This window comes from Ornithodoros turicata, unplaced genomic scaffold (assembly GCF_037126465.1).
Source record: "Ornithodoros turicata isolate Travis unplaced genomic scaffold, ASM3712646v1 ctg00000838.1, whole genome shotgun sequence".
NCBI classification, from domain to species: domain Eukaryota; kingdom Metazoa; phylum Arthropoda; class Arachnida; order Ixodida; family Argasidae; genus Ornithodoros; species Ornithodoros turicata.
This window is the reverse complement of record NW_026999403.1, coordinates 115146-137574: the sequence shown is the minus strand read 5'-3', so window position 1 is coordinate 137574 and position 22429 is coordinate 115146. Positions and strand designations below refer to the sequence as shown.

At 43.3% G+C, this 22429-nt stretch overlaps 2 protein-coding genes across 2 annotated transcripts; both read right to left on the bottom strand.

Moving 5' to 3' along the window:
• Positions 1–2058: 2058 nt before the first annotated feature.
• On the bottom strand, positions 2059–3621 carry LOC135375173 (oocyte zinc finger protein XlCOF26-like). The gene is made up of 2 exons (XM_064607893.1): positions 3525–3621; positions 2059–2708 (listed from the first exon to the last, which is right to left on the bottom strand). The coding sequence occupies exons 1-2, from the start codon at positions 3619–3621 to the stop codon at positions 2059–2061; spliced, it is 747 nt and encodes a 248-aa protein (XP_064463963.1).
• Positions 3622–13883: 10262 nt separating this feature from the next.
• LOC135375172 (zinc finger protein 454-like) lies at positions 13884–19231 on the bottom strand. Its single transcript, XM_064607892.1, has 2 exons — positions 18850–19231; positions 13884–14416 (listed from the first exon to the last, which is right to left on the bottom strand). The coding sequence occupies exons 1-2, from the start codon at positions 19229–19231 to the stop codon at positions 13884–13886; spliced, it is 915 nt and encodes a 304-aa protein (XP_064463962.1).
• Positions 19232–22429: the final 3198 nt, after the last annotated feature.

The following is a 22429-nucleotide window of genomic DNA, read 5'->3' as shown; positions in this document are numbered from 1 at the left end:
CAGAACGTGAAACGGCACGTGCGATGGTGCAAAGACCATGGGACTTGAACAGTGAATACATGAAAACATGCGATATGATCCGATGTGTCGAGTTTCACTGTTTCCCCTATTCAAGGCTTGTGCATGTCTGGAGATAACCGTGTGAAGCCTAGGATACTGACTGCCTTAAACCCACTGTGAAACATGGTGAGGGTGCTTGTATGGTCTGGGGTGCAATATCATGGTACTCTATGGGTCCTATAATCTTCCTTGAATGCAGGGTAACTGCCCAGAAGTGTCTCAATATTTTGGATGACAAACTCCGTCCCATGGTCCAGACTTTATTTCCGGATGGTAAAGCAATTCTTCAGGATGAGAATGCAACTATCCACACTGCTCTGTGAATCAGATCTTGGCTCGACGAGAATGAATGTGTACTTGCACGTCCGCCCTGGCCAGCCCAGTCTCCGGACCTAAATATTATAGAGCTCGTGTGGGGCTTTCTGGAGAACAAAGTCTGGAGTAAATTCCCACTGCCTGCTTCTATCAAGGAGTTAGCTTCTGTACTGGTTGAAGAGCGGCACAAAATTGATATTGTTGTTGTTCATGATTTATGTTTGTCCATTCCTCGATGTATTGCAGTTGTAGTATTATGTGCAAGAAGGGGTCCTACCCGATATTAAGAAAAGAACGTGTGATGTGTGTTCAACCCCTGTAGCTCTGAATTTGATTCATGATGACGAAAGCCTGAGCTGGGCAACAACACACAAAGTATGATGCTCATAACGGCTCAGTGTTGTACTGTGTGTGTTGTGCAACATCTCAGGCTTTCATCATCGATCTTGTCCATTGGCTATTCTCTCTATCTCTCTCTGAAACTGAACCCATGCTAGTCACTTTATCAGATAAGAAACACAGTTTGACTCTCGAAAAGTAAGTGGACATTGCAGGAAGTGTTGCGACACACCGGCCCACGGGGTGTTGTTTCCACAGACGACGTCTCTATTTTGGGAAACCATTCCACAAAACAGTTTCTATACCCTGCCGTACAGATAAGATATGGTTATACCTGGCCCAAAGATAGCACCGTGTCTCTCCGGGCACCCAGGCGCACCCGAAAGGAGATATCTCCTGGTTTTACTGCAAACAGTTCTTTTCCCCTCTTTTCCGTATGTTAGCTTCTTGTTTTCAAAAGAACAGTATTATATTTCTGGAAGCAGCACTGAGTAAATTGCTGCTGTTGTCACGTAATACAGCCCAGGTGAAAAATGTTTGCAATTACAAGTGCTTTATGAAACAATTTCTACTTTAAACCACTTTGGACCCCTCTTTACGTAAATGGTTTGCAAGTGGGAATTGTTTCGTAAACCATTTAGGACTGCCCACATATTTCTCACCTGGGAGAACGCAGCCTGGCTACCTCCGATGCCCAAACGTGCCGACACAACAGAGAATTTAAACGAATTCACTTGTGGACACCCTGCACATGATATGGACTGGCTATTGCCTCTACACGACTATATTCGCAGTGCTCCTTACTTAAACTTCCTCCTAGCAGATAGTGACCTGTCTGTCTGTCCTTAATGTCACCTTAAAAGATATATATGAAGCGTGCGACAGCCATAACGTAACATCATTGTGTGCAGTTTTTTTAAGAGCTGATGCTCTTATTCGGCCTTTATGCGCAATAGAACTTGTGTGCTACAGAACGTACTTCCTCAATTGACACTGCCGTAACTTTCTTAATGCTCACGTATCTCACAGCTGAAACATCTCCATGGTACATGAAATGGTATAAATAAATAAATTAATGCCATGGAGGACTGGAGGACATGCCATGACTATGGAGGACAAGAAACCAACACCACCACCCACCACACAATCATCATAACTTGTTAGCAACTTATCTGCACCCTCCACTCTCACTGTGAAATCCACCTCCGCAAACATTGTACGCTCCTTCCAGACCAGAGAAAAACGGAGGGACGACAGAGAACGTCCCGCCGCTCCGAAGAAACCGGAAGCCACGGGGGGCCTAGGGCTCGCTCCCGAAATCAGCTCGCATCCCGTTCTCCGCAGTCACGTGGCTCGGTCTTGACCCTGTGCTTTTCCTTTATGTGCTCCATCAACTCGTAGTGCGAGTGCAGCTTTGCCGCGCAGAGGCCGCACGCGAAGCGCGCCGCTCGGCGGCGGCTCCTGGCGGAGGGGCTGTGCACGAGGCGGATGTGCCTGTCCCGATTGTAGCCGACGCTGAACCGTTTGGGACAGATGCCGCACGGGTACGGCTTCTCGCCCGTGTGCGTCCTCATGTGAATGACCAGCGTTTTTTTTCGAAAAATATCTGGGGCACTCGGCACACTTGAACAGGGGTGCCGACTTTGCCGCCGCCGCCGTTGCCGCCGCCGACTTCTGGAGCGCCTGGACGCCCTGGTCTTCGCCGACCGCATCCGAGGTGTGGCCGACGATGTGGCTCCTGAGGTTGGGCAGGAGGGAAAACGTGGTCGGACAGAGGTGGCAGCTGAAGGGGGCGCTGCCGGTGCACTGCTGAGAGTGGGCCTCGATTTCGCCCTCGCCAGAGAACGTGGTGCGACAGTGGAAGCAGCGGAAGGCTTCGACGCCTCCGGGTCGTGGGGCTTCTGCGCTCGGCCTGTTCGGGACGGACGACTTGGGGGAACCATGTTTTGCTGCTTGTGTCGAGGCCAGCAAGCCTTCTATGTGGACAGTTGTATCTGAAAGCAAAGAAAGAAGCCTGATCAGTCACCCCTGGAAAAGGTTTCGGATATATTAAGATTTTCTTTCTCTCGCACTTTGCAGGCGTGCGGCATGTTGGTGGTATTTTGTGCAACTTGGTATATCAAAAGAGAAAGAAAGGACCTATTTAATATACAAGAAGTGGAATGTAGAGAAGTAAAAAAGGTTTGAGAACAAACAAACAGAGTTCATCATAAAGATGAACACTGTAGATGAGAGCTGAACCAAACCTCTGTACCAAACACGACACCTAACTCTCTGCAAACAATCTGTTAACGTTCACCGCACACAAAGAAAACCATCAGTTGTGCCAAACTGACGCCCTGGTGAAGAGCTGGAGTTCCAAAGGTGCAATTTGGAGAATACTGTTTTATGCGCAGGGAGACCTTTGTGATCAGGTGCGAGGTTTGAGTTTCACTGAAGATGCTGTGATATAATTAACTACTCCTTTCAGGAAGCACAAGGCCAAATATCTGGCCTGCTAGTTTGGATACGTTGAATGCCATTGTATTTCTTCACTCGAAATGAAGGTTGTCGATTCACTACTCTCTTCATAGTGGTGACCCAAACGTTCAGCGCAACCGTTTAAGCATGGGGGCAGAATGCAGCTAGCACAAGACAATCTTCCAGCTGAAACCGTAGCGGAATTTAGTAAAGATTGGCAGAAATGGCATTAGCTAACGGATCAGCTGCCCGAGGAACCCAAACGTTACGGCGCAATCTAGCTTTCAACACTAAAGAAAAAAAAAAAAAGAAAAAAAAAGAGAAAAAAAAGGAAAAAGAAAAGGCCTTACCAGTGTGCTTCATTTCATGTCTTCGTACAGTGTTCTCATTTGTGCCCATGTATGGGCAATGACTGCACCTGAAGAAAGTATCATCCTCCAGCACCATGGGTTTCTCTGAAACTGGAAAACACTTTATTCAAGTACTACATGTTAACAGAGCAACAATATTTACAGCATTTTACAATATATATAGTGTCCTTATACACACACAGATAGCCAACTTTGAGGGATGTTAGTGAGAATCGTGGGGTCTGTGCCAATGACAAAACGTCCTACAATCTCCTTTACAATAACACGTGAGCACGCAATACAATGCCACCAAAGCTATGTGCAATTCAACGAAACAGCAAATACAACAGAATAAAGTAGTGAGCAACTGTGATGCGGAGAACTCTTCACGAGATATCATTCCGTGAAACATTTTAAAGAGTATACGCTACATGGGTACCAGCGTAAAAAATGCAAGCCTTAGCTCTCATCAAAGAAGCAACAATTCATTATTAGTGGTAATAATAATAATAATAACCAGTGACAGTAATGCTCACAGTTAAATAAGTGATAATACACGAGAGGAAACCAGGTTAGCAAAACTAAGCAACATGTATAATTAGCATCAGCAAAATAACACAACAGTGTCCAACATGTTCACCCACACAGGTTGAAATTGCGGGACTAATAATAATAATAATAATAATAATGATCACCAGGGGCAGCAGTTAAAAAACAAACAAAAACAACAACAGAGAAACAAACAACATGTTGATGGTCATGTGTAAACATAAAAACCAACACAGACAACTGGAAACACGAATGCCTACCGAAATGATTGCTACGCAGACGACAAAATTCACCACTCCTGTTCAAATAACATTTGCCTGAGAGGCACACTATAGTACCTTCTACATTCCCAATAGGCAGAGCCTACAAACTGAACCTACAAAAATTTCTAGAGACGAGATAGCGCATGTTGTTGTCCGTGAAATGCAAGAACCAATTATAAATACATCTTTGCTCAGCTGATACCGCAACATGTGCTAGATATATTAAAGGAACATGCTGATTAGCAGAGATTACAAGAACGACAGTATGTGCCAGCACCAGAAACATGTGCCTTTTTTTGTGTGTGCGTGCATATTACATTACTTTGGTTAGTCTCAAGGGACGTCAAGCCTGGCACGTCCCTAGGATGTATAGGACGAGGGACGTCAAGGGAAAGGACTTTCAGCACTTACACTTTGTAAACCACAAAGATCCAATTCATGTACAAACACATGGTCAATACAAGTCAATACAAGGGTCAATATGCATGAACCAAAACTCAAATATTGTGAACAGCAAGCTCATTCAAAGACAAAGGTTCTGGAAAATATTTGGCAATGAAGAAATTCTGAATGTGTTTACACACAAGCTTTTCTTTTCTTCTAAGCAAAGAAATCAACAAACAAACAAACAAACAAACAAAAATAAAATGTGGCAACAAAAGCAACAGACACTATATCACATTCCTTCGATTCTTGTTGTTCTCTGTGTTCTTTACTTCTCATAATCTGCTTCTTCAAAGAGCTCAGATGAGTTTCCATCACTGGACATGATTGTGCGAATGTGCATGCACCTCCCAAGCCACTTCATAAAGATGGGACACATGGAGCACTGATACATTGTCGTCTTCCTTCTCGGTAGTTTTTGTTTCTGGTATAAACATGGACTCATGATACTTCCGGCTGGTCATGTTGTGTGCTTTCATAATTTCTGCAGCTGAATAAAGGCGACAGTCAATCAATAACTTCTGCGCAAGTTTCTGTCTTTCCGGAGAACACTCAAAGACACCAAGTCCAATGGAAAGCCACTCTGCTGTCTCCATTGTGCGCTGTCAGGTTGATGGAATTTTTGGTTGTGAAGGGACAGTGGATGCACTCATGCGCTGTCCTTATCACAAACAAAGTCTGTTCAGTTTTCTAAAAAAATGAAAGAAACAGGATTCAAGTTCATGCTGAAAGTTATGAGGAACTGACGGGGACGCACAAAAGGAAAACATGACCACAAAGACTTTTTGACAAAAACAAATTTGATCTTTTGAAACAGAATACACAATCAGGATATATTATTATTCATCATTATGTACTACTACTATGCACTTTGTGATGTGAGCCATACCCCTGGGAAGGCCGATCATACGAACCGTGTCTGAAGCAGATGAATTTCAGTGGCCAATCATATCTTGTGGGATGTGGAGTTGGCAACGTCACGCGACAAGATCAGGCTGTCCAAGGCAAGCGAGAGTGTTTTCGTCAATTTGATGGCACAGCGACAATACACTGCACAGCAAAAATACTTTGCATGGTGGACAGATTGATGAATGAGAGAAAAATGTTGCAACCCTGCTGCTCTAAGAGAAAATTGTTGCTGCACCAAGTGGAGGAACCCCACTGAACTGTCTACAAGGGCGGCAGTCCATTTCTGCTCCCACGTTGTTCATTTACCTCAGCGGATACAACCTGCCAAGTACAGAGACTCCGTATAGCAATGCTCCCTCTCAGGATGACACAACAAGTAGATCCCCTGCCTGATATTTTGACAAAATAATATCGAGGACATTAAACAAACAGCGATTACACACGGTACAAAATGGAACTAATCGTGAGCACACTTCAAAGCACCTGACATGTTCTTAGGATGTTAGACAACACATAAATAAGCACACGAGAGTCATTTTGAGTAATAGGGGTTACCTCTGTGCACCATTCGATGTTCTAGCAAAGAGTCTTCACTTGTAAGTAGATGCATTGGTGAGAGGTGCATCCAGGAGTCTTGCTAATCACTGTGACAACTGGAACTGTAACATAAGTGCCCAATAACACATTCAATTCAAGCTGTACACTTTGAAGCTCAATTGATACGAAGCCTTTTGGACAACATAAAATGGTTGATGACAAAGGTGTACTCCTCTTTAAGGTTATATCACGATAAAACTATGCTTACGTTCCCAAATATGCCGTCCGTAATATAGTGCAGTATGACCTCCAATAATGCCAATATTTACTATTCATTTATTTTAAGTACACTAAAGGCAATAATGGAAGCATCTAAAATAAAACGCCTCGTCAAGCAATACGGCGTTCACACCACGCTTCAAGATACTAAAGAGCACTTCCACCAATAATATCGTGTTATATTAATTAATTAATTTTATGCACCCTATTGACAATAGTGGAAACACCTCGAAGATGCCTCGTCCAGCAACACAGCACTCACACTGTGTTTCAGAGGAGTGCCGTACTTATAGCAACAAGACATGAAAAGCCATTACACCTTGGGTTCGGCTGACAGGGATCAAGAAAACTAGGGACATCCGTAAGGTCATACAGTCACCTGCAATATTGCGCGAGATTAATATACTGCTGGCAGAGTTATGTCAAAGAATTGCTGTCTTTAACGTTTATGTCCTTGAAAATACTTTTCTGTTCACAAAACTTTTGTGTATACTTTAGGCCACACAGCAATATGCATGGATATGCACAGATAGCAGAAGCATGTCACAACCAGTAACATGTCATAATCTGCTTGTTTCACACAAAGTACACGTTTATAACAACACTGGAGGGGGGGAATGCATGCCTGAACACTACTACAATAGCTTCCTGGGAACGTTAATAATTGCGATTAATAGTAAAATAATTGCGATTAGCTTGTACCAGCGTCTTCAGAAAAAAACATACTCGTTAGCTGTCGTGTCTGACGTCCTATGACGACATATTGCCATTCATCGGAGTTTACACGAACACAATTCGTGAACAATTTGTGTTTATGCCACTGATACGACGCTGTCCGGAGCAAATAAATAAGTTTGCGTGTATGTGCAACATTCTATGAATGTAATGAAGCTACTACTCCTGCATCTTTGCAAGTGGCAACTAGCTTAGCATCTTGATGAAACTCATCAACACTTGTGTGAAATTTATTCTGAAGTCTTCCGATTTTATCTCACTCGTTCAATCAGGCTGATCTCTGAAGGCATATATGCTACACAGAGAAACTTTCAGTTTAAATAAAAATGGTCTTATATAGAACATAGCCAAGTAGCCCACAACAACAGATGAGAGTGAACAACACACAGCAGGCGTGTTGATTGGTTCTCATCCGTCGTTGTATGGTAATCGGCTATGTTCTATATAAGACCATTTTTAACTACGGATTACTATATGGATATAGTACAGATTTTTACGGATTAATTTAACTCTACGGATACCAACTGCCCCGTTCTGCAAGATTGCCGTCATGTTCTGCAACGGTTGCCATGTCATTTTTTTTTATATATCATGTACTGACTTCAACTCAACAGAATTATAACTACTGCTAACTGTTGTATCTTTCAGTGTGTTACGCCAACATAATGTTTGATGTGGGAAAGGTTCATGATGCATCTGGGACCTCCATACAGGAGATACCCAACTAAAGCACGCTTCCCCATGTGCAATGTAATGAAATATCGTGCAAAATGGAGATAACACCAGATAAGAGCTAAAAACTAAACGGGTTGCCAGACGGCTACCTCTCGTAACGTCTGGGCAGTTGCTGTGTCTGAAGCTAGACCGGTGCCTGTTATGCTTCAAAATGTGTTTATTTTCTTATTTGCACAGTAGATACAGGGCAAAAACTATGTACAAATATTTACATACTTTGCAAGACGGAGGATCGCGGACAATGTTCTTGTCTTGTAGGAAACAGCGATTCTCATGGAACGTGCCATTATCCTTTTACGTTGAAGCTACCTTCAAAAGTGTAGGATCACCAAGGGCTTGCTGGGCGTTAGCCTCTGGGATTTCCGAGCACTTCAATCAATTTTAAATCGCGATAAATTATGTTTTCTGAATTTTGTGCTCGGACATTTGCAAAGACGCGGACAGCACATGTTAGGTCTACCCCAATCGCATTGCAAAATACATTCCCAACTAGAATATAACACATCGAAAAAAAAAAAAAAAAGCATTAAAAAAAGAGAAAATTGTCGTTTTGAGGCATGTAAATTCTCGGTTGCGCTAAGGTCTCAAGAAGAAGCAACGTAATGAGGCCCTGAACCTGCCCCATTCACCTTTCCATGCTTCTCCAGGTAACAGCAGCATGGTTACAATGCAAAGTTGTCTGAAACAACTGTCAGAAGGAAACAGAAAAGGCGGGTCCCTGTTTCCTTCCGCTACATCCTGCATAAACTTTATGCAAAAATGAGATGGGCCAACAATTTGTGTACCTCAAAATGACGGTAGCTGCCTTCCCCCCCCCCCCCCCCCCCCAAAAAAAAAAACTAACCATTGTAGTAGGAAACATATTTTGTAATGGAAACGGGTAAGTCCAACATGCACTTGCAGTTTATGGCAAAAAAAAGAAAGAAAGAGATTGAATTCGCAAATTTGGGACTTCAATTCGGAAAATTCAACTTGTCGATGAGACTTAAAATTGATAAAAATGCTCAGACATCATGGCAAAAGCCCCGCAGACATATACAGTGTTGACCTTATAACTTTCAGACCAAGTAGAGTTTTAATGTACATATTCTATTGAGTCATGCACACAATGTTCTGCAGGCCAGTGCATTGCGAAAAAACAATTTTTCTGCGTGTTGTAGTTGCAGAGACAGAAACATTCGGACAAATTTTGGAGTTGAGCTCGGAGAGGGCGAGCTTCAATCATTCCTATTGGTTCTCCTAAGTATGTGACATCACAGGCTGAGGTGCGTGTTGTGATGGCATGATTTTCAGTAGCAATAATGAATGAACTGCTCATTTTTTTGATGACCCACCTAAAAATCTGCTCTTTCACATGATATCACCTGGTTTGACAATTCTTAAAATAAAACCAATTTTCCACCCCCAAATTTTGAGAAATCATAAACTCAAAAAAATACAAGTCTCTAAGAATTCAACCACCGAATATGCATGAGCCAGGCATGATGTTCTGTGTGCTAGTACAGCACTGCAGCTAAAGGATCTGCCAGAAAGCTTTTGGATTATGTTAATGGCTACTGAAAATTTGCCTTTGCTATATTCCGAATGTTTCTAAAAAAAAAGTGAGACCTCCCTCAAGCTAAATGCCTGGCCATTTGCCATCATAACTAATAGTTCATCGTAATTTACGGTTCTGCTACAAAACACTAACGGGGGCATTCTTTGTCATCTGAAGTACGGAGGTGAGAACAGGAGTAGGTTATCTGATTTGGGTTCAGACACATGTCATAAAAGTTGAGGCACTCTTCAAGGGTGCTTCAAAGTGACAAAATCAGAAACATAAAAATTGGTATAGCAACAGTGTATTAGTATTGCAGTCATCGCGTGACTCGTACTTGAGCCCTACCCGGGTATCTGGGATCCGTGAGAGAATTTGACACACATTAGCATTCGCCATCAGTCCTATGAGTAGAGGTTAGCGCGATTAACACCGACTGCATCTGCATCTGCGTGGAAATTGAGCAAACCTGCATATCCGCGATAATTACATTCTTAGAAGAAAAAAAGAAAGAAAGAAAAGAAACGTACATGAAGAAAGTGTTATGTGACAAATATTTTTACTTTCCAGTACAAATTGTATAGGAATATTATGTCATCCACAGTTTTCCAGTAACAGCAGGTAACTGCACAGCAATGCAACGGATAACACCCTCCAACGTGCCGTTTATACTCTTTAAGTGTTCTCGACTGGGACTACATCTACGAAATGGCGGCAGAGACGATAATGCTCACTAGAAGACAGTGATACGCATATCCATGCGCTGGAGAGAAGCTGGCGGTTGTATCAGCATCTTATTCGCGCATATTTCAAAACGTTCGATTTCCACTCTACAAATCAAGATGTTGCGAAAATATAACCGCACCTGTGCATACCTCTACCTAGGACCTTCGGAATATCCTTCCACAGAACAAAATGCGTGGACTATACCATTATACGTACAACCCGAAAGTTCGCAGATTACTTTTAAAAAATCCGGTTGTTTTGTTCTTTACTTAAAATTTTGTTTCCTCGCCATTCCTGCAACACATTCCAATGGCAGATTAGCAAGCTGCCCCTTCACAGTACTATGTGTCACCGTGCCACTCGGGACTAAAAACGGTATTACAGCGTGGTCTTGCAGTGCTAACAGTGACAGTGTAGCAGAAACAAAATGATGTTACCGTGGCATGACGTCACGACATCACGTGGTACAGTGGATGCCACCAATGACACCACACCACCTGCAGCACTGCAACTGTCATGCAGGGAGAGGGAAATAAATCAGAAGCTGTGCTCTTGTCGCCACTGTACGAAACTCCTCACACTTAATCCACAATTTACTCCTCACAAAATAAACATGCCACCAATGAACACCACATTTTCCCACAAATTCTTTGAAAAACTGGCAAAGCTTCATACCTTGATGGTTTGATCGGTTTCTCCAAGAGTAGTTGACTTTATCATAATCACAACCAGCCAACACCTAGCAATTACTCAGGGACTTTCCCTGTCTGTGTCTCTCCAGTGCACTTCGAAGGACAGTCAAAGTTGCTGGTGAGGAGACGGAAGGTGGCTTTGGAGGAACAATGTCCTTCGCATGCAGGCATGCCTCTTCACATTGTACGTCTCCAACAAAAAACTAATCTTGTGATACTTCTGAGTCGCACATAAAAGTAACAAGGGTCACCCAAGTTTGATCGAGACATTTGCTCGAGAAAAATTGGTGTAAATGTAAATGAGTGAAACTTTCTGAGGACAAAGTGCAGTCCTTCTCTAGTTAGTGGCACGTGTAGCATCGGCAGCTATCATGGCGGCAAGCAGTACGTCTTCAGCTGTGGAACAGCGCTGCATAATCAAATTCCTTGTGAAGGAGTATGTCAAACCGGCCGAGATTTTGCAAAGATTACAGGCTTTAGATTAGATTACAGGATTAGACAGGATTTAGATTAGACAGGATTAGATTACAGGCGCAGTATGGGGAACAAAAGGCTGCTGTACGAAACAGAATTCACGAGAAAAGGCCTGGGATGTTGTCTGGAAGGGCATTCTTCTTCATGACAAGGAACCACCTCACACGGCTAATTTGGCTGCAGCAACTCTGGCCAAAATGAGCTGGGAGGTTTCGCCCGTGACAGCCCAGATGTAGCCCCAACCCATTACCAATGGTTTGGGCCCCTCAAAGAGAACCTTGGAGGAAAGACATTCCACACAGGTTACCGTACCGTACCTTGGCAAAAGTCACTCATGCTCAATGTGGTGAATGAGCTGAGCATGAGTGAGCATGAGTGAGCAAACTGAGAACTGTAGTGCGGGGGACAAAAGTATCCGGATTACCGCAGGCATTATGTAGAACAGCCGGACAATTACCACTGAGTGGGACCCTCCCCGCTATCATCCTAATCATCATGATAGCTAGCTAAGTCACGCTCGATATTCTGAACAGTTACAATGGCAGAAGAAGAACATGAGCGAAGGCGCCTGCAGAAGCTACAGGGTACAACGTGGCATGCCTTGCAAAATTCACATTCATGAGCTAACGCATGCTCAATGTGACAAATGAGTTGAGCATGAGTGAGCAGAACTCACAAGTGCCGACCTTTGCAGATGACACCCTCTAGAGAGATGTCCCTGCAATGGCTACGAGAGCCGCTCATTTTTTTTTGTATGCCAAAGGCATCAAAGAGTCACCACATTGAAGGCAGTGGTGACTAGACGTGCATGGTGAATACTTTGAAAAACTGGTGTAGTTTGGTTTGGTGTTCTGGTGCTTTATGGCACAGGTGGTACAATTTGGTGCTTCCCAAATTTTCCATTGCAGTTAAAGACACAAAAGTCTCGGTCAACCTTGGACGACCCCTGTACTGTGTAACGGGAGCTGTAAGCATGTAACCTGGTGTATACGTGAGGAAGGTAGCACATCCTCGAGACTAATAGTGGGGACGAGGGCTAGGACAACATAGGACAGAGACAGTTGGTCCCATCCTGTTGTCCTTGTCTTTGTCCCCACCGCCTCAGGGAGATGCCAACCTTTCTAAAAATAATATCGTGTAAGTATACAATGCATACAAATAAGTCTTAATATAGTAGTAGCATAAATTTGGTAGAATTCTGAAGACGCAACATTTAGTCCAAAATGTCACTTCAAGAAGTGCAGAACAAGGTGCATCCCAACAAGCTAATTCGCATTAAAGAATAAACATAGACCATTGGGAGAGTTGGCATTACCCAGTAACACATTTTAACCTCCAGATTTGCAACCCAACCCCCAAGAAAAAATAAAATGACAAACTTTGTCAAAATGCAACCTGGTCTGCATACTCATCACAACCATTCGGCATCCTGTGTCCATCTGAAGCATGAAAAGCGCCGTTTTCTTCCCGCTACCTCCCGACTTTACAGCTCTTAAAAATATATAAAAAATTACGAAACTTTTGCCTCATAACGTTCGCGTACCGTAAAACCCAAAAGCAACAACGATCTAATTAACATCAGCTTCCAGAGTATTAAATTGATCCTCTACAGGTCATGTAAGGTATCGCGTAAGATTTTGTGCCATAGCAGAGTGCCGCTTCATTCTCCATGCACTTTTGGAGAATTATACTACCGTAATTTCACGCATATAAGCCGCACCGCAGATAGGCTGCAGGACCCATTTTTGGGAACGTTTTGAAAATTTTCTGGCAGATAAGCTGCACTCGCAGATAAGCCATGGGCAGTACGACGCAACTGATTTGTGCCACAAGAGAGACCGCAGAGAAGTCCATAAACCCTGTGGTCCATACTCCGGGGTCGGCATGGTGTACAACAAAGAAAGTCAGTTGTAGTGTTCTACCATGGTCGGATTGTGCTCTTGTTGTGTGTTTTATCATGGATCGAAGGGGTCAGTGGTCTTCCAGAAGACATGAATCACTGTCACGACTTTCGTTAAAGCTGCTTGGGGGGAATGCACCAGGAAGACCAATCTAATCGAATGTGGACCCTTCCCTGTTACGCACTGTTTGTGCATCAACAGGGCAGTGCTGTTCCAGAGACACTGTCGGCCCATTCGTTAAAACCTGCATATGGGGAAAACACCAGGGAAAAATAGTCATCAGATAAGCCGCACCGGTGATACGCCGCAGAGTGCCCGTGACAAAAAAAGGATCGCGCATAAGCCGCGGGTAATACGTGTGAAATTACGGTAGTCATCAGATAAGCCGCACCAGTGGGTAAGCTGCAGAGCGCCTGTGAGAAAAAATAAATAAAAAATCGCCGCGGCTAACACGCGTGAAATTACAATAATTTCATGACAAACGACACGGAAAACCGCATTCGCAGAATCGCCACGTGCCAACACGACCAGCGCGTGCGCCTCGACGCTCTTTCAGAAGGTTACGCGCATCGACGCCCTCACACGAGCCTACGCGACTTCGAGCCCGGCCCGTGCACCAGGCGCACGTGCCTGTCACGGTTGGATCCTATACTGAACTGCTTCGAACAGATCTTACACGGGTACGGCTTCTCCCCCGTGTGCGTCCGCATGTGAATCGAGAGCAGGTACCTCTTGAAGAAATGCCGCGAACACACGGTGCACTTGTACACTTTCTCCTTCGTGTGCACCACCATGTGTTCGTCCCTCATCTCGACGTTACCGAACACGGCGTCGCACACGCTGCAGTGGTAGAGGTGGGAGGAAGTGATGTGCTTCTGCAGGTGGACCTGCAGGACGTCCTGCGTCTGAAACGCGGCCGCGCACAGGTGGCAGCTGTAGGACTCCGGCTCCTGCTTGATCGACGAGACGGGAACCGGCAGACGTTCGTCGTTGCCTCCGTGAGTGTCCCTGTGTATGTTGAAGCTGCTGATGTTGGAGGTCCTGAAGAGGCAGTATTTGCAGCGATAGAACTTCCTCGGCACGGACGAGTTTTTTGTGTCGACAGACGGCTCTGAAAAGTGGAAGCGTGTTGCAAGCTGACGTGAGACAGACAAGGACAGAACGCGACATGCACAAATACAAAGCAGTCAAGTGCGTTTTGTAGCGATACTGAAAGCATATCCTAGATGCGATCATGGTGTGTGGTTCTCACGCCATGTATTTACACAAATAACGTGTTGAATGGCGGTTATGGTATTCCACACATTCTAAGGTAGCGAGCAGCGTTTTTCATCTTGCCCTCAAAGCTCGCCGTATCTGTGAAGAAATGGTTGTGATGTTTGAAGCACAGATTGTACAGCTCTCGTCAACCTCAATAATAACACTCGAAAAAAATTTGTCTCGTTTCCGAGCGCGATTACAGCAACCTTTGGGGCCATAAGGAAATGTTGATAGAACAAAATTATTGTGTTAGTTTAAGGCAGAAATTTTGTTCACTTAATATTACCCCAGTGCCCCCAGGCTGGCTGCTATCGCGCTCGGAAATGAGACTGCATTTTTTCGAGCGTTATTATTAAGGTTGACGGGAGCTGTACTAGCACAGTTGTGTCAAATGCTACAGACACTCTTGGATGTAGTATCAGCAAAGACTTCTGTACACCACAGCTACAGACACAGAACAACAAAAGACATGAAAACATAATGCCCGTCATGCTGCAAAAGTTGTGATACGACTGAAGTACAGAATGCTTACAATTTTTCAACAGCAAATTTCCACTCTGGCATTATATTTTGCACCGAGCAAATCAGAACATCACTTTTGTCGAAACAACCGGCTCAAATTTAGCATAGAATTGCAATATCTGCAGATTAATGTTCACAAAGTTTCACGTTCAATCAACACAGTGACGGTAAAGCTAAGAAATATTTATTACGTGCAGCTGCCATACAAAAGAAAACACTTAGATTATTGTATAACAAATCTGAGAACACCATAACAATTATCTTCAGACTGCTTTCATAAAGTCTAACATTACTTCAAAACAATCATGTCTTCCCCATGTAATGATAACATTAATCTTGTACCCATAAACAACTACTGTGTACTGAAGTGTAACACCTTAAACAGCCACACAATTAGGCAGAGCAATGTAATATGCAGTACTGTTCTGTAAATAACTTCTCAAATCCACACTTATAAACAAGCCTTTGCTCTTGTAGAGAAAATGTTCGATGACTAAAAAAGCAGGAAAGTATTGCACATCTAAGTAAAACCAAAATGCAAGAAACAACATCAACATCTCAAAGTATCTTTAAAGTCTACTAAAAAGCCTCAGCAGAAAAAAAAAAAAGGGCAACATAATGCTGGACATAATTTTTTATTAAACAGGCCGAATGCCCATTTTAATCCACTCAACAGCTAAGAATTAAAATCTCTGACCCACAACTTATGCAGAAATTAACTTAAAAAAAAACTTATGCAGAAACAACTTATGCGCCCTCCCGAGGGACTCTTGGGAGTAAGTAAATTGATTGATTGATTGAATTGATTGATTGAGAAATTATCAGAAATTGTGCTAGCGAATGCCCCCTACTCATTTGCAACAGCATAGCACGTAACACACAAACGTGACGCAAAATCCAGATGTGCAACAACACTGAGAAAGCAAAATCGGATAATAACCAACAACAAATAAACTTTGAAGACATGTAGTAGACCCTTTGTCTTTAGCACCAATGTTAAATTATCAGTCACATTAACTTGAGACCCCTAATGTAACGAAAGTGTTATATGATGTGCTCGTTCCTCTGGATGTCCGCAAGCGTACAAATAGATTACAGTCAAACTCCTTTACAACGAAACTCGGGGGACAGCAAAAAAAATTCGCAGTAAAGGTATTTCCGTTAACAGGGTGTCTACCAAACTGCAGCCTTCAAATTCCCTGACTTTCCCAGGTTTTCCCTGACTATTTCGAGCGAATTCCCCGACAAAAACAAGAGGGAACTTGGTGCCTGCTCATACGTTTTGATACCAGATCCAATTTAAAACAGACCATTTATTAAGTATTAGTGAGGCTACCCTACTTTTCTGCGTCAGAGCTTGTCATACTGGCGAACTGCTACTCGCAGTAACCTTGCTGCGGCATCGCCTCTCAACCACCGGTCGGCAATCGCGATTCGCCGCGCATCATCACGGCACTTGTCTGTGATTTTCCCTGACTTCAGCTGCTGTTTAGCCAAATTCCCTGACAATTCCCTGACTTTTCCAGTCACATCAAAATTCCCTGACTATTCCCTGTTTTCCAGGTTTTCCAGGTTGGTAGACACCCTGGTTAAAAAGGATGTCCAATATTGGACCTATAGGCTCCAGCGGGACCGCAAAAAAAATTTGCTGTAGTGGTATTTTCGTTAAAAAAGGTGTTCGCTATAAAGGAGTTTGACTGTATCACGCTATCCGGTATGACAAACACCTAAATAACATCGGAAGTCCCACAAAAATCATCAAGGAGCCCGTAACGCAAGACCTGTTCACAAATTTTGTACCATTGAAGGCCAAGAAAGGTCCAAAAGGTCCAGGAAGCACATTCCCAGAAAGTACCCAATGAAGAAGACAAATTTAAATTGGTACATTTTTGCGCGTCGTCATTCTGCACTACCTCGTAATCTACCGGTAGGATACAACCACTCAGATTTCCCTGAATGTTGCGACTGTTAGAATATGTTACGATTGCATGCATTAGAAGGCACGCGACACCTCGATACATACTATATCACTCACTGCATCATGCACACACTGTACTACAAACCTAAGTATTTATAAATGAACAATGTTTTCCTGTGCCTCACAGTTGGCAAGACTATCACTGTTGAGACTATTTCGTAGGCCTTTAAATTTGCTATAAAAAAAGAAGAAAGAAAACAAAGGCACTCCAGCAACATTCACAAAAATGAGGTCATTGCAAAAATTACAACTTCTATAGCAACAGATTTTTAGGTTGATCCAGCATAACCTGGGATGAAGTTTGAGTTCAATTTGGAATTTTATGGCGCAAAGCTATCACTTGGGATGAAGTGTCACAATCAGTTTAATATTATCCACTACCTACTTTGGCTGGTATTAATATATATATGTGACACCCAGGTTTCGTTTTGTGTGTGTTTAAGTGAGAGTTTTTGTGTTTTTTTTTTGCTTCCAGGACTTCACTCTGCTCCTCAAAAATGTTCTTCTCAAACAGCAACCAGTTACAACCAGTCTCATACTCTCAGATTCAACACTGAAGGCAACAATGCAGCAGTAGCCGACATCAATGAAACATTGAAGGTCGAACGCACCAGCAAAGCCTCACATAGTCCGGCTGAATGCTTCCACTAAAGTGACCAAGACACTCCAACCCAACCCAATCAGCACATCTTGGTCCGATGTTGGCTGCATATTGGCAATACTGGTTGAATATTGGACCAGTATTGCCAGTTTCCAGCCAATATTCAGCCATTATATTGTGCTGATTGGAAAGTTATCTCCAATAAATGTGAGATACGATTATTCGCATCAACCTGCATTGCAAGTTTTACAGCAAAGCAGATAATAGACGCATGTTTATGAGTACCAATGGCAGTAGCCATAGCTTTTGCACCTCTTACATTAATCAATCCAATTTTACTGATACTATTTTTACACCCTGTAACACTGGGACTACGAGGCAATGCCAGAACGCTTCTACTGGTCAGAGCATGACTTGTGCTTGTGTTGAAACGTTCGTCTCACCAAGTACGACATGTGGCAAAATAATAATCTTCCCCCTCAATACTCTTGGACGCAGTATAGTATGTGCATGATGTAATAATCCATATGCACAGTGCTGGAGAAAAGTTTACGGAACACGCTCCGACACATTCCTTCCTCAGAGCGACATGCTAGCAGAGAACGGGATTGTACGGACACCCGTCTGCAAGTCCATCCGGTACCATTTGCTGTTAGCTAGCCACTCTTAGGAATGAATGTGCCGAAGCGCGCTCCGTAAACTTTTGTCCGGCACTGCACCGATTTGTCCACCTTCCTCGATTTTACAGACTTGGTCCTCAAACTAGTTCTTTGGCACTGCAGCATCTTTTAGAGGGCCATTTTAATACCACTTGCACAAACATATGCATAAAAACTACTCCAAAAATGTTGTCAACCCTGAAAATCCTTGGAACGGAAGGATGCACAAAATAGAAGCAGAAGCGCTTGATTCTTGATTCCATTTCCGCCAGAGGAGCTTCAAAAATCAAACCGCACATGAAAAACTAAAACCAACTCTATTCAGACACCTCGACCCAGTGGTCTCTCCAGAATCCACAAGGGGGAGTTGCAAAAAGTTGGAACTTCATCTGAAATAGCAAATGCCCCCCTGAAAAGGGGGGACAAGAAAGAAAGCCGCGGGGATGTTGCCGAACCATTGGGGGAGTGCAAGGGGTACGGATAAGCTACAGCCCCACCCCGCCCTTACTCCTTGTGCTGCGTACGCTGGTGCCTGTCCAGAGACCACCGGTCCCGAAACCTTTTCGGGCACAGCTCGCACGGGAAGGGGCGTTCGCCCAAGTGCGTTTCCATGTGTGCAGCGAGGTAGTGTTCCTCCGCGTAGGCACAACGGCAGAGGTTGCAACGGAACATTTTGTCGCCGGTGTGCATGCGAACATGCGCCACCAGGTGTTGCTTCTGAGTGAAGCCCGCATGACACACGGTGCATTTGAAGGGGCGTTCGCCCGTGTGGATCCGCTCGTGGGTTTTCACGGAGTGCGCGAAAATGGACGAGTAGGAACAGAACCGGCAGTAGAGCATCTCTTTCCGACTCCTTGGAAGGATTCTTATGAATGTTGTCGCTTCTGAAAAAAATGGAAACGGCATGGTTTACCAAGCAGGCAAAGAAAAACGTGTTGTATCGAAACATGCGTCTCTCGAAAAAGACGTGAAACAATAAACAGCATAAAGTAGACAACGGGAGTGAGAATGAAACAAGGCTTGCTGATTGCAAGCACAGCGGTATAAACATGTGCTGCCAAAGTTGACACAAAAAACGCCAAGTTGGCAGAAAAATAAAAATCACATTTCTCTCATTTCATAGTAACAGGCTGTCTCAACTAACGTGTTCAAAAAATCCTATTAAAAACAATGTTTCTCTAAAAAATAGGGCCAACTATACTGGCAACCGGGAAACTTTTGCTGCACAGTATTGGCAATCTTATGGAATTTTAATCGGAGAAAAATTCAGTTCTCTGTATTGATCTCTGAAATGTGCAGAGTTAAAGAAGCCTCATTTTTTGTTTCTTCTCTTTTTTTTGCCGGAATCACAAAGTGGAAATCGGGTTTACACACAGCCTGAGAAAAGTTCTCACCAGAAACAAGTGAGAAAATCAATGTATGGTCATTGAAATGCAGCTGCTGGGCTGTAATCTGACCTCACACACACACATTGCTACAATGGCAAAAGAAAGTGCACAGCCCTTCACATTTTCTGAACGTTCCCCCTGCAGATAGCCATTGTCTCCTGTCTTTGTTGTTATCAACAGATATGCTGAAAAAGAAACCAACGAGGAACTCCCTGACTTCCTCACACAATGTCTTGCAATATCTTAATGGAAAACTGCTCTTTTACAGGTAACCATTTGTGCACTTATTTTCCAGGTGTCGCTCTAGCACTAGAGAGCTTTTTGCGAAACATGGCATCCACAAATACATGGTGTGCTCCTCGATTCCGGCACAGAAACATTATTTCAACTCGGAAAAAATTCTCAAAATTAAAAACTTAACGTAACGGTGTTGTAACGGTATCAAGGCATACGCAGCTGATGACATAGTTTTTGTTTGCAAGGTTTTTACAAGGTTCCTATTCACACATTAGGTGAGACTGACCCTTGACTTACATAACGGATCAAGCACAACATAACTTTCACCAGGTTGTACAACGGCGCTGGACCTCGAGACACAATAATGACTTGGCTATCTTGGGATTGCCACCAGTGAGGCAGCACACCTCATGACTTAACAAAACCAGCTTCTAACAGCGCTCGATGGTATAAGCTAAGCATCAACGCAACGCAAAACAACCCGAGTTTCCTTCTTCCGCGAGCCTCCACGACACGCAACTCCGAGAAGAAGTTGCAGACGGGGTTGACTTGAGTTTGTGAAACACACGCCGAAGATCGTTTCTGGAACAACAAGAGAAATCGCAAGTCATCCCCACATTCAGCTGAACTGCAGAGCATGACAGACGACGGACAGTGACTTTGGACCTCTTCGGGTTGACAGACGAGGACGGAGACAGTTACGTTCACATTTAGGCAAGCCACATGTCGGACATGGATAACATTTAGAAACCTCAAGGTACAGCCTGCCGAGAAAGTGGCAGGAGAATTTTACTAGAAACATACTAGCATCGATCAACACTGCCATGAAAAAAAAAAATAAAATAGTAATAATAATACATGTTCGAAGGAATGAGAAATAACTGACAGTCAACACACACACATACATTGGATGAAAACACCATCAAACATTTCAACAATAGTAAAAAAGTGATCAATATCAATATAATCAAGAACAATGTTTAATATCAGACAAGCCCCTTGTACGGGCAACCGTGAAAAGTTTTTCAATGCATGAGGAATAGCACGTCACGTCCCAACTGTTAATGTCCACTAAGACACTATGGCAAAATGCACACAAATCGCAGATCTTCACTAAATGCACTATTATTCCTGTACATAAAGACCGAGTAAATACACAGGTGAGGTACACACGGATAACATCATTCTCATCAACATGATCAAGCACTTCGTGGAACTATGGTTTATCTTGTTTGGTCACCTTGATTCAAGGATCCGCTTTTCCTCGGAATTCCCATTGCTGATAAGCTTAAACTGATAATCTTCACGGAAACGAGGGCAGTAACAGTAAGCTGAAACCTTTGGAGCCCCCCACGACACGCTTGAAGGCCCCTGCCACAAGCCGAAACATCCTGCTACTACTATCAGCAGAACAGCCGTTTTCAACAGCAAGTACTGATAATATACTGATAATTCCAAGGCGGGGTGGCATGATAACTGCTAGAATATGATACATCTGCTACAACTGGCACCAAGTTGAACTGTCTACGAGCAGAGTCTACCTATTCAACAATGTTTCGATATCGTCAAATATTATTACGCGTTATTATGGGTGTAGCATAGTAGCAATGCTATGAACAGAATTTGAACAGAACTTGAAGATGCAAACATTCACTCATTATAAATCTGGAGGGGCTCATGAATGAAAAATGAGTTGTGGCTCCATATTGATAATAATGCAACCTTCAACAAGTCTAAAAAAATGTTCGATACGGATACATATGTATTCGTTATCTAGAACAGTGACGGCCAGCCCTGTACGCCGAAACTAGAAACCCTCTTTATGCAACTTGAAAGCGTCATAGTTTCATACAAAAATGTGCATGCTTCTATTCAGGAACCACTTAGCTTGACCAGGCAAAGATGATGACAATAATCCAAACGGAGCACCTCAAATGTTAATGGCGCGCAACACCACCTACAACGTAACACAGCAGAAATGCCGCATCTAGTAACTCACAAAACCCGTCGCTCAGAAAATCTCCACTTCACAGTTCACAACGGTTACAACGTATAAAACTGCGCACATATATTCACAAAGTAGTCAGCTACCACAACACTAAAACCACTAAAACTACAACCCCAACGAACCAACGAACAACAACCACAACACGAGCCAAATGAACTGAGCACCAACAAACTGCAACGCCAATAACGGCGAGATAGCGAAATAAGGAAATTCTTCTAATATACACATTCCTAAAATTAAATTGTTTACGCAAACAATAAGAATAGAGAAACTTTGGTAAAATGTATTGGTAGCTGTTCAAGCAAGTGACACAGCTATTTATTCAAGTGTCTGGAAATTTATTGATCGCTCGCGCCGTCTCACGTTTTCCTTTTAAAACATGTCTGCTCCCGTCTGTGCATCGTTTTCTAAATCGTATGTGTAGCCATTTGATTCAAAGCGGTATTCGCTTCGTGGTGAAAAGACATACTA